General features: G+C 35.4%; 1 protein-coding gene across 1 annotated transcript in view; it reads left to right on the forward strand.

The window, feature by feature from the left end:
• The window catches only part of EYS (eyes shut homolog), a 708,088-nt gene that overhangs the window by 45,814 nt on the left and 646,975 nt on the right, over positions 1 to 15,299 (forward strand). Inside the window, exon 5 of the mRNA XM_039729652.1 lies at positions 4,883 to 4,997. Coding sequence (XP_039585586.1) covers positions 4,883 to 4,997 — 115 coding nt within the window. The remainder of the gene's footprint in view (positions 1 to 4,882; positions 4,998 to 15,299) is intronic.

The following is a 15,299-nucleotide window of genomic DNA, read 5'->3' on the forward strand; positions in this document are numbered from 1 at the left end:
AAAAGATGTAAAGCATTTAAGGGCTACAAATGTTTTCATTATAATACTATTAAAAAATATATACAAACTTTAAAACATTGATGACAATTGAGACAGTTATGCTACATGAGTCACTGCCTTTCAAGTTGCATTAAATGTATGTTGTTTCTGAAAAGATAAGGGAATCTATTTAATTTATAGTTCACAGACATGCATTAGTTGACTTTAAATTGATTTTTCAAGCATCATATGAAAAACTGTTTAATTCAGAAAGACCACACTAAAAAATATCCATTTGAAAATACCAGAAGTGACCCAATATATAATTTAATTTCATTTTTTAATTGATTTTTAGATTTTTCTATGCCAGTAAGGAGTACAATTTATCCTGTTCCCCTTTGTTTGGTTTTTATCTTGCTGCCTGAGTAAATTCTGATAAGCATTACTAAAGTAAGCATTTTTTGAATTTTAAGATATTCATAAAAGCAGAAAATTAAAAGCTGTGATACAAAAAAGCCTGACAACATACTATGAATGAACTTAAAATCTTCAAAAAAAAAAAAAAAAAAGTATAGAACACAGAGTTACAGTGCATCAGCAGAGATTCAACTGACAAGACTTGAAATAAAAATATAATCTTCCCAAAGAAGAAAATCCTAACAATTTCATTCTTATTCACTCCCAAATTCAGATATACATACAAACGTACATATGTGAGTTCACATAGAGCTAGATCTTCCCATATAGATATGTAATGTACAGAACAATACTGATCATTCCTTTTCCAATTCTTTAAACTGAGATATAAGCTAATAATTTATTATTATATAGCCAGTCTTTCCCACAATGTGTTTACATTATTATGAAATGTTGAAGTTTACATTTTAAAATATTCATAACATGAACAATTAACATCCAGATGTACATTGCCTTTATTAACAGAAACCAAACCACAAAGAGAAGCCATAAAAAATTATCCTGGTCCTGTTATTCATATTGAATCATTTACAATTCCACAAAGTATTTGTAGAAATGGTCTGTACCATGAACCTCATTGTACCATAGGAATTGTTTAATAAAAATGTCTATGGGAAAATATTGTGGTTGAACTAATATTATGTGAGAATAAGAATGGATGTCATTATTTAGATCAACATAACAGACATAAAAATGGGCAATTAAGAATCAGTTTTACATTGGGGTGGGCTATAAGCTCATTAACATTAAGAATGCTCTAAAAGGGAGCTGACAACCTAGAAAAAACACTGTGAATAGTGTTCAATCCACATAGTCAACCCTAGCAACCAATTTGCCCACCAGACATTCATGATGAAGGAAAACTCCAGAAAGTGACTCATATCTTCCACAGAGGAATATCCTGAATAGGTGCCTTGACACATCTTACACAAATTTGCAGATTGTTTTGTCCAAAGGTAGAGGGTTACAGTACAATCACAGAATGTTAGAACAAAATAAATGCACAATACTGATGGAGACTCATAGAACAGCCCAAGTTGAAAGAGATCTTGAAGTATCTTCTGGTCCAATCTTTTATGAGAAAGGGAGTTTAGATGAGATTATCTAGTACCCTGTCCAACTGCTTGTTGAAAATCTCCAGTGTTCTGCTTTAGTTTTGCCATTCAGTCCACAAAGGCTTCAATTATTGATTGCAATAATTTTTATGATTTTTAAAAATAAATACAAAATATTGTTCTCTTTTTTTGTGAAATGACAATTAGTTTTTCACCACTTAGCCTGAAATAGTTAATATAAGTATTTATGCCTCTACTTGAAAGGAGGCATTTAGGTGAGAGAAAGCATTTGAAGTAGTATGAATTACATATTTTTCACAAGGAGATCACATTCAGTAGTTTTGTTTGTGAGAGCTGCAATGCTGGAGTGCTGAAATGCAAAGGAGGTGTTGACAGATAGGGAAATCCAACAGCCAGCAGGCTTCACCATTTTAAGAATTCAAAATTTTCTTTTTAAATTCATATTCTGCACTACCTAATTGACCAATAGAGGATTTCAGAAGACGTATAGGAATAGTGGTTAGACAATTTCAGTTTTCTAAAATCACAGGCTTGGACCTGTGATTTTAGAAATCTGCTTGTGATTCATGTTTTAATGCACTTTACCCAAAGGAAATCCACCATTAATTACGTTGTTTTAATTTGGGAGATTTGTAGCTGCTCATCAACATTTTAAGTGAGGATTTGATTCATTTTTGGTAATCATTGTCAAATACTGTATGTTATATCTCTGTCTAGTCACTCCACAATAAGCTGTATGTGTTTCATACTACATTTGGTGTAATACTACATGTCATAGTGCCACATGATTCACTTCTATAGCATTTTAACATCATAAATAAATGTAATGGTGTTTAGGTCATATGCATGTGCAAGTTAAAGTAATAGCTCAATTGAACTTATTACTTCATTATTTTTTATTTTGATTCCCCCTATGCTATGTTGTTCTCTATATGCCCAAACTAACATGATTCACTTCTATAAATAAATGTATTTATTTCTATTCTATTCACATCATAAATAAATGTAATTGTGTTTAGGTCATATGCACGTGCAAGTTAAAGTAATAGCTCAACTGAACTTATTACTTCATTATTTTTTATTTTGATTCCCCCTATGCTATGTTGTTCTCTATATGCCCAAACTACATTCTAATCCTACAAAATCTCAGCTTCTTCTCAACATATCCTTCTTTCTTTGGAAACTGTTGTTTTCTATTCTAAACATAAAATGAAACAGGACCAATTTAATTTTCCCCATTTCAGTTATGATGTATGACCATCTTGTATTCTAATTCCATCCTTTCAGTCTTGATAGCATACATAACTTTGTGCTAAGAATCTAATAGTTGCATTTTTTCCTAAATGTCAGAATTTAAGGTGAATTCAAATAGACAGTGAACAAGCATATCCATCAAAATAAACTATGATTGTTTGCTTTCTATCTTCTTCTATTGTCCATGTGCTTTATGAAAATAAAAATTCACAAAAAATGTGGAAGGGTATCCTCAGAATATATGTTCTGTTGGTGCCATCTTTGGAACTTTACTGTCAACTTTTTTTCCTGTTAGCTTATTTTTCCCTTTCCTGACATTAGTATGTTTATTTCAAAACAGCAACAACAAAAAAACAAAATCCAGAAAAAATGAGAAAATATAAAAATTAGAAGAAGCCACTGTTAAAATTGTTTTTCTAGATTGTCTTTATTAAGAATAGACTTTGCAAGAATTTTGAAGTTAAGTACATGAAATGGTAGAAATATTATTGCATTTACCATCTTTTTCAAGAGGAAGATGAGGATTATGTGGTGCAGTGCAACTTGCTTAAAGTGTTCTTATGTGGTTGTGTCTATACCGGCCTCAAAGCATATAACCATTTACAGAAGGTTTTTCCATATCCATTTACCTCTGCCCACATGGTCCTCTGTATGAATTGTGGTTGGTTTCCAGAGATTTCTGATTAAATCCAACCAGTTAAACTTCACTAAGGTTAATAAATTACTTAAAACTCTGGACATGCTAAATGTGTCTGTGCATTCCTCAGAGCCATACCCACAGATAGACATCTTTAACTGGTTTAGAAATTCTGGTTAATTCAGTTGCTTTCTATTGAGTCTTGTTGCCCAAGAAGTTGCTGTGGAAAATATACCCCTTAGTGTAGTATGCTGCGTAACTACATGAGAAGCTTCATGAATTTTGAAACCAGGAATTGGATAGGTTTTTTTTCTAAATGAGAAAACATAAGCAACACATCTGGATCTCATATCTATTCGGAGCAAGAACATAGGAAAACCAAAAGCAATTCTGTATAATCTTCATAATTTTCAGCTTCTGGACTGAATAATTTGAAAAAACCTACCTCTTAAGAACAGCTAAAGAAATTCCCATTTATTCTTTTTGGATTATTTTACAAACACAAATTTTCAGCTAACTGGCAATTTCCTTTATTTTCTTAAATCTTTTCTTTCTCTGATACCAGAAATGGCCTTTAGACAGGGGAACATGCTGTGTCTATAAGAACATAGTGAGAGTGTTTTACAAGGATTCTCTATCTATCAAGGTATAAGCATTCAGATATTTTTCTACATCATTCCATTACTGATTTTAGATAAGACTTCTTTACTATCCATTTGAATCTAATCTCTTTTATTTGTGTATATGAGGTTTTTTTTAACATGGGAGGGCTACATCAGGAAAGGATTTTCTCCTACTAATAGTAAGTGTTGACGTGAAGCAGAAGAAATTTCTGCAGTTCCTTTTACATATGAGTTATCCATCACTCCATTGGCATCACATGGAACTAACAGTCACAAAAATCGAAGGCTAGATTTTTTTTCTTCAAAGAAAATACTGCACTACAATTAAGCCAACACATAAACAACTATGCATTGTTGTCTCTAGATTGTTATTTACATAATTAAGAATGTCATTATTTATTATTTATACTACTCTTTATTCGTTAGCAATGATTGATGTTTATTCCTCACTTATCATATTTTTATTTTTATATTTAAACCTCTCTGATGCTTAAATTTACTTATCCTTTCTAATAGCTTTCCAAAATCTTGTTACCTTGTCAATAACTGTTTATTAAATACTACCTCATTCTATATTTTTTTTCCTGGAAGATTATATTAAATATTGGTGTTAAAATAATTTAATTAATGAAATAAATTATTTATGAAAAAGCAAAATTATTCAGAATCATGCAAGGGATTTCTAATTTCTTGAAAACATATTCTGTTTTTTTCAAATAACATAAGAGATTTGTTTTGTTACTGCAAGAACATAATTTAATAGAATTATGGAACATAATTAAATACAATTAACTTTTAAAATGCAAGTTCTCTAAAATACACTGGTGTATTTGCAGCTGCATGCCAGGATTCACGGGAAAGAACTGTGAGGAAGTAATTGACTACTGCAGGCTGCTCAGCATCAACTGTCTGAATGAAGGATTGTGTCTTAATGTAATTGGAGGATTCACTGTAAGTAATTTAATACATGTTAAACTAATTCAGTGTTCCAAAGTATAAAAGCTTCAGACAAGCAAACTTGAAATGCATTCATTACTCTAAAAGACAAGAGGGGCACAATATTATAGGTTTTATTTACTTTAATCAATAGCACAAGGGCAATTCACTTGGGTAATATGGATTTTTTATTACTTTTCTACTGAGATAATGTTTAGTACTATATCGAGTAAGATAACTGAAGGGTACTTTTATAGTAAAAAGAATATATAACTAATAGTGGTCCAGTGTTGTTTCCCACAAAGATGATAATCACAGCTGTGTTGCAGCCTTTAAAAATGCACTACTTGAATTAAGAGCATCTGTTGTCATTATTTTAACCAGAATCAAATTACTTGTCTACACATAAACATGTTTAAAATAAATACAAACTTAAAACTTTGATGATGAAACTGTAGTGTGGTGACATTCATTCCAACAGACAGTTTGGGGAAAATATTAGATCAGCTTGTTTTAACTCTCTAAATTGTTCCTGAAAATGTTCAGTAAAGTGCAGAATCTGGCCCTTGTTCTTGTCAAACTCCGTATGGCTGGTGATTGCCTGGCCCTCTAATTTGTCAAGGCCTCTCTGTCCTTGAGGGAGTTTAAAGCTCCTCCCAGTGTCAGTAGCAAACTTATATTGTATTCCTTCAAGCCCTTTGTCCAAGTCATTTATAAAGATGCTGAAAAGCACAGGACTGGGGATGGAGCCCTGTGGAACCCCACTGGTGACAGGTCACCAGACTGGTGTCACACCATTCATTATAACCTTTTGTGCCTGACCTGTGAGCCAGTTGCCCAACTATCATGTAACCTGGTTATTAATATTTTGTCCAGAAGGATTCTGAGAGAGGCAGTATCCAAAGCATTGCTGAGAAGATTGCATTCACTCACTTTCCTAGATAAACTAAGTGGCTTTTCCTTTCATAGAGGGAAACAAGACTTGACAGGCAGGAAGCTTGTGTTGGCTGTGACCTATGACTGAGGCAGTCCAGGTGCTTTTGCATACTTCTCAGAATATTGTTTTCCATGGTTTTACAAGCACTGAAGTGAGTCTGACAGGCTCTAGTTTCTGGGGTCTCCTTCCCTGTGTATGCAAGTGACCACAGAAAATGGTAAAGTGGTTCATAATACACAAATATGATAAGTATTTCCAGGTGGACTGCACTACTTTAGGAAAACGTGTGTTCTATGAGAGGCAAATTCAAGGCTGTATTCATACAAAAAATAATAGGAATTATACAGTCCTGAGTGTTCCTAATAGCCAGTGACAAAGAAGGCAACTTTTAGCTCAAAGTGAATTTTAAAATGTGACACAACACCATTGATGAACACAGAAGGACAATCCGTGTAGTCAAAAATAAGCACTTGTATATATAGAAGCATTTTTCAGTAGTCATACTTCTTTGATTGTCAGTGAAGAGTCATCATATGCAGCTATATCATCTAAACTGTTGTAAAAGTTTGCAAATGAGGAAAACTATTAAAAATGAGGTGTATGAAATAAAATAAAGAAATAATTTAAAATTATGTTCTCAAAAGTGCATATAGATTTGCAATCTTAAAACAGTCCGTGATCTATCAGTTTTTCTCAGAAGAAGAACAAAAGGAACAATTGTATTTAAAATACTCAACTGTTGGTACTAAAAATTTTGAAGCCACATTAGTGACAAAGGGATAAAAGTATTGTGCGTAGTTCTGAGCAGCTGCTTCTTCTATGTACTATTGATTATAGCAGGAACACTTTCAAAAGCTTTTTAGGTAATATGGTCCAATGCTGAGTTTTAGCAGTTTCCCATCATATCAGTGCCAGGTCACATCTGTCCTGTCCTTGTGAATCATTTCACCAGATATTAAATTTCATGAGGATCTACTACTGTGGGATCCATAATTCCCACAGAAGCCTGAAGGCCTTATTGTGGATTGCTTCTAGTAGTCAATGTAGCACACATACTTCACTGATATTAAAAGGTTAGGAAAAAGGTTATATTTTCCAAAGTTGCCATGAATAATGAAAACATAAATTCCCCCATTTTATTTGGGCTCTGAAGAAGATAAAAGATATGATGTTTACATTGTTGGTTTCTAAAGCACAAAAAGACAACACGCAGATTTGACTCAGTTTGAGAAATATGGTTATCATTTGACATATAATTTTAACAGATGACAAACACAATGTTTGAACATGAGTAGGCCTTCCTCTCTCAAAAGTACTGATATTAAAAATTCTATTACTTACTATTGATTTATCAATTATTGCCAGAAGTCTGCTATTGAATTTCTCCTGATTTGCAGCTGCAATGTTGGAACTGCTTCTAAGAATAAATATAGTAATTATAAATGTTCTAAAGAAAATATAATATAACACTTTCTTTTTTTATATCCATACCACAGGAAAGTTTTAAATTAATGTACTGGTTTGTCAATTTTATAATAACTCCACCTACTTAGAAGACAGGGGACATTGTTTTAAGAAAAGAAATAAACTGAAAAAGTAGAGCATGAATCATGCTTATACAAATACTAGTGTGTGAATCAATTTCATATTTCAGCAGATTTTTATTCATTAAAACTCTTTAACTACATTATTTTGACAATACGATAACTTGCTTCTTAAAAATATTTTTCAATATCTACCCACAGATACCCTTTTCAATAGATTTTTGTGTTCTCATCACAACTTTTCTTTCTCTTACATGGATTTCATAAGTGAAAAGTCAGTGTTCTTGTTTTGCAGCTGATAGTATTTTCTCATTGCTTTTAATCTGATTGTCTTAAACAATTTATGGCTGTAGGTATCTGTTTTCCTTATCTTTACCTGAAGACAGGGAAAATATGGGCAATGCCCAAAAGGCAAGTGGTAGAGAAAAAAGAGCTGTTGTTTGTTTCATGCTAATCATACTGCTGCCACATGCTAACCACCTCAGGGTATGGAGTGGCTTGAGTAGGGTTCACCCCGTGATTTAGAATGGCTTCAGTAAAGCCTCTGGCACATGACTGGGCAGTGAAAGCTGATAAAGAGAGTACACAAACAAGAAATCACTTGTGGATGTAAAGCTTTTCCCTGGGTCCTAAGGGCAGATCAAGTACCTTACTATTTATTTATTCACAGCAAGTAGTGTAGATCATGGCCAAAAGTATTATCTCTCCGTAAGATCCCGTGTCTTGCTAAATCATTAGTATTAAACTGGAAAAAAACCTCCAAACCAATCAAACAAAGTAAACATACTGAAAAAATATGTTAAATAAATCCAGGGCAAATTCTGAGGAGAATAGAACTATAATTTACTGGAGTTTACAAGCCTGGAAAGGAACGCAGCTTTGAAAACACGGTAGCGGGAAAGTTGAGGTATGAAAATTGTCAAGTCTTTGGCATACTAGCCATCTTTACTTTCCAGGGAGAAACGATTGAATTGCATGAAAATGACATAATTTGCAGGTCAGTAATGATTACTTACAGAAGTGCATTTGATGCACAAGAATGTGTAGCAACCACTGTAGAGCTGCACTTTCTCCCATTTGTGACCTGCCATACACTTCCATGGAAGGCATGCAAATTAAAGATGCTTTCCACTTCTCATAGGGTGCAAAAATGCTCATTTAAGATTTTTTTGTTTTTTGCCTAACAGCTCCTTACTATGCTACAAGAAACTATCTTTCAACTTATATGATCTGCATAGTGTATCCAAGTCTATTTTGTCAATATGCCTTTCTCCCATCATCCTGACAAACCACTGATTCGTGTGAGGCTGTGTACTTACAGCCAGCAAAGAAATTGAGTTATGTAGACTCAAAAAACTGAGGCTGAAATATGAAGAGGAAGCAATGTCATTGTAAGGTCTATTTCCATTTGCCAGCACTACACTTGAAACAAGGTCTAAACAAATTATACATATTGCCTGAACAGCAGAGCTGTGTTGGCAAGCAATGCACACCAGGGCAGCATTAAAGAAAGAGAAAACAATCTCCGGTATCATTCTGGATTTTACCACTACACTACTATTGACCATTCAAAGAAAATGTTTGACATTTCTCTGAGAAGCTGCACTGACACTTGCATGTGGAATTTTGTGCTGGAAAAATTCTCAGTGGATGTCCTGGTACCTTCAGCAAGAGGAACAGGAAATGCTACTGATTTCTAACTAGTGTTCCTACAGTGCAGTGCAAGTAGATTGTTCTTTTAAGGGAGAGTGAAGCTAAGCAAAAAGGAGTTATGGTTTTAACTTTTACAAGTAATTTGCCTGGAGAACACTGATTAATGATAACAGGTGCATTCCTTCAGTCAATTCACTTCAGAAAATTGTTCCCCAGTCACCAGAATTTTGCTTTCTTATATGGACATACATTTAATAATGTTTATCTAATAGCATGATTTACTGTAAGAGGATACAAAAATTAATATAATAGAAAATATTGGTATCTAAAATCTTACCCTGCAGATGGCTCTGTGGTTTTTCGTGTTATACTCTTTTGATCTTTTTCTCACAAACATATAACGGAGCCATGGCTTTTATATTTGGAGCTTTATGGTGAATTTGAGATATTTCAACAACAAGCTGTGCACCAAGAGGATATATGGTTGATAAAGTAAAATTATGATATACATTAATAATCAGTAACACCATGGGTCGCATTGTTGTAGTTGAAGATAAAAACCCCAGCAAATATGTTCTGCCCAAAGACTACTGTGCTCTCTAGGAAAGCAGGAGACTGTATATTAACACAGAAAACAGTCCTCACCAAGCTAATATATTCCTTCTGATGCAATGTGAGAAGGAGGATAGAGGAGAGAACATCACTTTCTCCTGCAATTTTTCCCCATGTCAAGCTGATGTGTGGCCCTCATTCAGCAGAACTTGTACAGAAATTGCAACCAGGCAGACAGAGGTCCAGGTTTCATCCTTTCGAGATGAGATTTGCCTTTGTGAGTGCAGAACCAGGCCCATCAGCCAGCTGTCAGTCTGGGAATCAAATTGCTTCTTTACAGAAGAGCAGTGAGCAGTGAGTGCCAAGCTCCACAGACTTGCCTGAAAAATCCTTGTGGAAAGTCTGCTGCTCTGGTCCTCTTAGTAAGCTTTTCCCTAAGGAGCCACTCTCAGTCCTAATGCTTTTTGATAATACTTTATCCCTAGAAGTCTGGCTGAATTTATAGCTCAGAAGCAAAACACGTCTATGCAGAATTGGCAGTGAACTCCAAAATGGAGTTGTGTCATACTGCTTGGATTTCACAGCCCTAAGAAGGCCTCTGTAGGCACTGAGTTTGTGGTAACTGGGAGTGGGGCTGTGGCCGAGCCTCATCCTCAATGGGCAGAGCTGTGAGCAGCAGGTGAGCAGCATTGACAGCAATGAGCCATGGAGTGCCCAGGTGCACTGACCAACCACCAAAGGGAACAGAGAGCACACAGGTGCAATGCATCAACATGAGGGGTATGAAAGATTAGGCTAAAGAACAGAAGAAGCAGATGCTTGCAGCTTTCTGGTGTGATATGATGTTATTCTGTATGGGTGCATGCTGGAGGTCTTCTGATGAGATATGGTGTTATTCTGTATAGGCAAATTCTTAAAACCTTTTGAAATTGTTTGGTGCTATTCTGTGTATCATAGCTGCCTCAACTATGGCATGTGCTGTGGCATGTGCAGTGACAGGCCTCCAACTTATTCTTAGAGAAGCTATTTGTATTTATTGCATGAGAGGAAAAAAACTTCCAGATCACATATCCAGAACTAAAAGGCAGTATAGCTGAGAGAAAACATTACCTTGTTTACCAAATTCAGTTCTTTAAGAAAAATGCACTGGGGCTTTTTTAAAGCCCTCTACACTGCATCTATCACCGTTTGTTTTCTGAGCATAAAAAAGCCATAAAGAAACAAACATTTAGTATATTTGGCATGTTATATGTTAAGGCAGTTGGTTAGAGGGAAAAAATTATTATGAATATTTATAAGAGATCTACAACCAATGCTAGAAGCAATGAAAATTGGCACTGCAAAGTCTACTGCTCTCAGATGGGATTTTTATACTTATGTACAACATATCAAATAGATTATTGTCATTTTCCTTTTTAAAAAAATCTACAGTCTCTCCTACTGTTTCTCCCCATGGACCATAGGAGAACATTATAGTTTCATCTCTGCAAATCCACTTTGCCACCATCATTAATTCTATTGATGTCTCTCCTGTGTTTGTCCTTCCAGCTGAGTGTTCAAAACAGCAGTAGTTCAAAGTCAGAGACTTCCATTAGGGGCCAGTTTTAAACAAGTTAATTAGTCAATTTTCTTTCGCACAGTAGCAGTAATTCTACAGAAGAGTTCACATAAATTTGAAAATGTCCTAAGTTTTTTCCTTCTTCAGTGTTTAATTTTGACTTTGTCAAAATTAATTTTCCTGCTTTTCTTAAAATTACCACCATCAAAGCACCCCAGGTACATTTCATATGTGCTGCTAATTATCTCTGAGCTGTAAAGAAGTTAATAAACAGTAGAGGTCTTCATGTAATAAACTAAATATCCTTCTTTTAAAAAGAAAATTTAAATTAAAAATATTTAATTAAAACTGTGATCATCTAATCATTTCAGATATCTTAGTACAATGGATCTGAATTTACACAGTAGAAGAACATATAATTAAATATAAATGGACAGCAAAACACACCATATATAACCAATAGAAATGCTCTGGTTTACTTCTAAATGCAACCTCTGAGAAATTAAAATCAAGCCTGTGCTCAAGTTTAAACCACTTTTCAAAGACACAGAAATCTCCCACATTTCTCTTCACTGACTTCCCTATCTAATAAGGAGCTGGCCCCTTGAGATAAGGAAAATATCTGTAGAAAGAGTCCATAAAATTTTACTCAGCCAACTCAGCACTATGCATTTCTGAAGCACATAACTTATCTTTTTTTTGCCTGTTTATTAATGCCAGTAAGATCAGACACACATTTTCCATATGCTGTGCAAGTGTTGTGGTGTCTTTGGCAGCTGTTTCCAGCATTGTACAGTAAGTTTCTAGTTTGACATTGTTGATGACTATTTCTCATTCTTCAGTATTTGCCCTTTTGTCATCTACTACCAAAAACTCAAAAATGCACATTCTTAATTTGCCTTTTTAAATCATAATTAAATACTAATAAAATTTCATTGTTTTATGGAATCATATATAAAGAGATGGCACCTGCTCAAACTTCACAAAAGATAACTTCATCTTCCCAACTTCCATATGAGATGTACATGGATAGAATTCTAGTTTCTATTTTACCCATATATTCACTTGAGAAATGAAAGAATATAATCTTTTTTCTAATTAATTAATTAAAGTTATGACATATTTCTGCTGAGACTTCTAATTGTTTTACCTACAGTCAGGGTTTTATATGAAGGAGCCCGTCATATCAGCGATGACAGTATCATTGAATGGTTTGGGTTTGAAGTGCCCTTCATAGGTCATTTAGTCCATATCCCCAAGGATGAGCAGGGACATCTTCCACTACATCAGATTATTCAGAGTCCCATTCAACCTGACCTTCAATGTTTCCAGAGACAAGGCATCTACCACATCTCAGGCCGACTTATTCCAGTGTTTCACAAGTCTCATTGTGGAAAATGTCTTCCTCCTATCTAAAGTGAATCTATCCTCTTTTACTTTATAAACATTATCCCTTCTATTGCTATATAACCTGCTAAAAAGTTTGTCCCCATCCTTCTTGTAAGCCCTTGTCATGTGAAAAGGGGAGATTTCCTTGACTCTTGATATGGGGAGTTTACTCAGCCCTCAGTATTTAATTTGTCTGTCAGCACCCCAGGAAAGCCAAGACTCTTGTTTCCAGCCTGTCAGTGTCCCATTATGAGAATCCTTCACTGAGCAGTCCAGCTAGATTGGAGATTGGCTTGACTGACTCATTCAGGGACACACACCAACAGCATGAAGGAGATCCTTCAGCAGGTCTTCCCACCTTGTGATCTCTCACTGGGTCTTCCACCATGTTGAGTATGTTGCCTTTTGCTGGAGATTGCCAGAGCTTGTGAAGGACTCACACCAACAGTTCACAGAACAACATTCCTTATTAACACAAAACTATGAAAGGTCAAGTTTCAAGGATTGTCAGTGGTAGTATCTGACTGCAAAAACATGTTCAAAGCAATACACAGCAAAGGTAACATCCCCAATGAAAACATTCAGCATGGACAGAGTACAGTTCTTACCCAATAGGTGACCCTATGGGGGAGAAGACAGGTTCAGCCCATCAACTGATCCTAGCAGTTATGAAAGAGTTCCGTAACTTCACCCCCATTCTCTACTTACCTTTATACTATCTCTCTGTCTTAAGGTGGAGCTTGAATAGCTCTAGTCATACAAACCTTTGTTACTGATAGGTGTAAAATTCTCTCGCTTCACTTTTAAAGATACAGTTAAAAAAACAGAGCACACACACTTTGTGGGTCTGGGTCATATGCTGGAGGGGGATAACTTTGTGATGAAGGTGTGAATTAATCTTACAATCAGGCTATAATAAAACAAGTTCATCTGAGGAATGTGATTTTGCCAGAGTTGCTGGCTCAACAGGAGGCTACCTTTCCCTATCTCCCCTAGCTGACAGGTACCATACAGTTTCTCAACTGCAAAGTACCACTGAGTTTCCTTCCCTGCAAGGGTTTCAACAGCACCTGGCTGTGGTGTCTCCACTCTGCTGCACCCTCCATTCCACCCCCTCTTAGCAGCTGCCTATAGTTCCAGATCATGTGTATTGGGAATTATCATGGAATAGGTTTTGAGCATGCAACGATTGTATTTTACCCTATTATTTCCATACCTAACTTCTGTTAGGATGTGGGTATAAAGTCTCAGTTTCCTCTAAATTTACAGCCAGTCATCTTTTCACAGTCCTCTTTAATGAAAGTTCACAGGAAGATCTCCCCAGAATCTTTTTTACTTCAGACTGAACAATCCAAACTCTCTTAGCCTGTCTTCTTAGGAAAGCTGCTCCAGGCCTCTGTACCCCGCCAGGTGACCCATTCCTATAGGTCAATCATTTTGTTGTAATAAGGATCCCAGAGTTGGATGCAGCATTCCAGGTCGGATCTCACCAGAGTGGAGTAGAGGGACAGAATCACCTCCCATGACATGCTGGTCACGCTGCTTTTTATGCAGCCCAGGGTATGGTTGGCTTTCTGGGCTGCAAGCACATATTGCTAGCTCATGTCTGGCTTTTCATCCACCACCATCTCCAACCCTCTCTACTACGCTGTTGTCAATCCCTTTCCCCTCAACCTGTGTCAGTACTGGGGGTGAACCCAGCCAATGTGCAGGATCTTGCATTTGGCCTTGTTGAACTTGCCATGAGTTCCAATGGACTCACATCTCAAGCTTGTTCAGGGCTCTGGATGATGTCCCATACTTCAGGTGTGTCACCTGCACTGCTCAGCTTGGTGTCATCTGCAAATTTGACAGATATAGTAAGTTAGGACCAATTAATTTTCTCTTTTAAGGTTTAAAGTCACTTATGTGCCCTGGTGTATTGTAGGTTAAAGATCAATATTGTAAAGCTTTAAGATCTATCAGTTCAAATAAGGAAGTGAGTAAAACATTCTCCCCAAATAAATCTCTCAATCCACTAAGAAGCTACACTTTTGTTGGTTATGAGATAAATTTCTATATATTTATTGTAGTTATTTTTTCCTGTGTGAGTGACTTCTAGAATTTCAGTTAGGAATGAACTTTATATACAAAAAAATGTAAGCAGAATTTTTTTTTTTTTTAAATGAAGCTAAGGATTCTGTTTTCTTCATTTAAACAATTTTCAGAGCTTCATCAGTACATAAAAATAAAAATACTATTTATTTTAAGCATTTAGCCTAAAAACGTGTTTGGAGTTCTTGAAGCCTTTTTGTCACAAGCCAGTCTCTCCAGATCCTAATGTCAAAAATACCTATAGAAAAATTTGAAAATAGAAACACTTCTAAGGGTGTACACATAACTCAGATTATATTTGTGGAATGGGGGTAACAAGGAGTGGTGGGCAAAGGGGAAAATCTGAGCATAGGAATAAACAACATAACAGAACACGTTAAATCAAAAATTGAAAGCACTCATACCCAGTTTAATGCCTAAATTTTGGGTTGAGTTGGAATTTTCTCCATGTACTTTAAAAGGAGCAAAGAAGTCTAGCACATTAACATCCTCATTTTGCAAGCTGTTTTACCAGGCAGTTGAAAACTGTGTAGGAAAAAAAGAAAGGTTATTGTACAGGTATACCATGGAGGTGATAATAATTAAGCTTA

This window comes from Passer montanus, unplaced genomic scaffold (assembly GCF_014805655.1).
Source record: "Passer montanus isolate IOZ18808 unplaced genomic scaffold, ASM1480565v1 scaffold11, whole genome shotgun sequence".
Classification (NCBI taxonomy): Eukaryota; Metazoa; Chordata; class Aves; order Passeriformes; family Passeridae; genus Passer; species Passer montanus.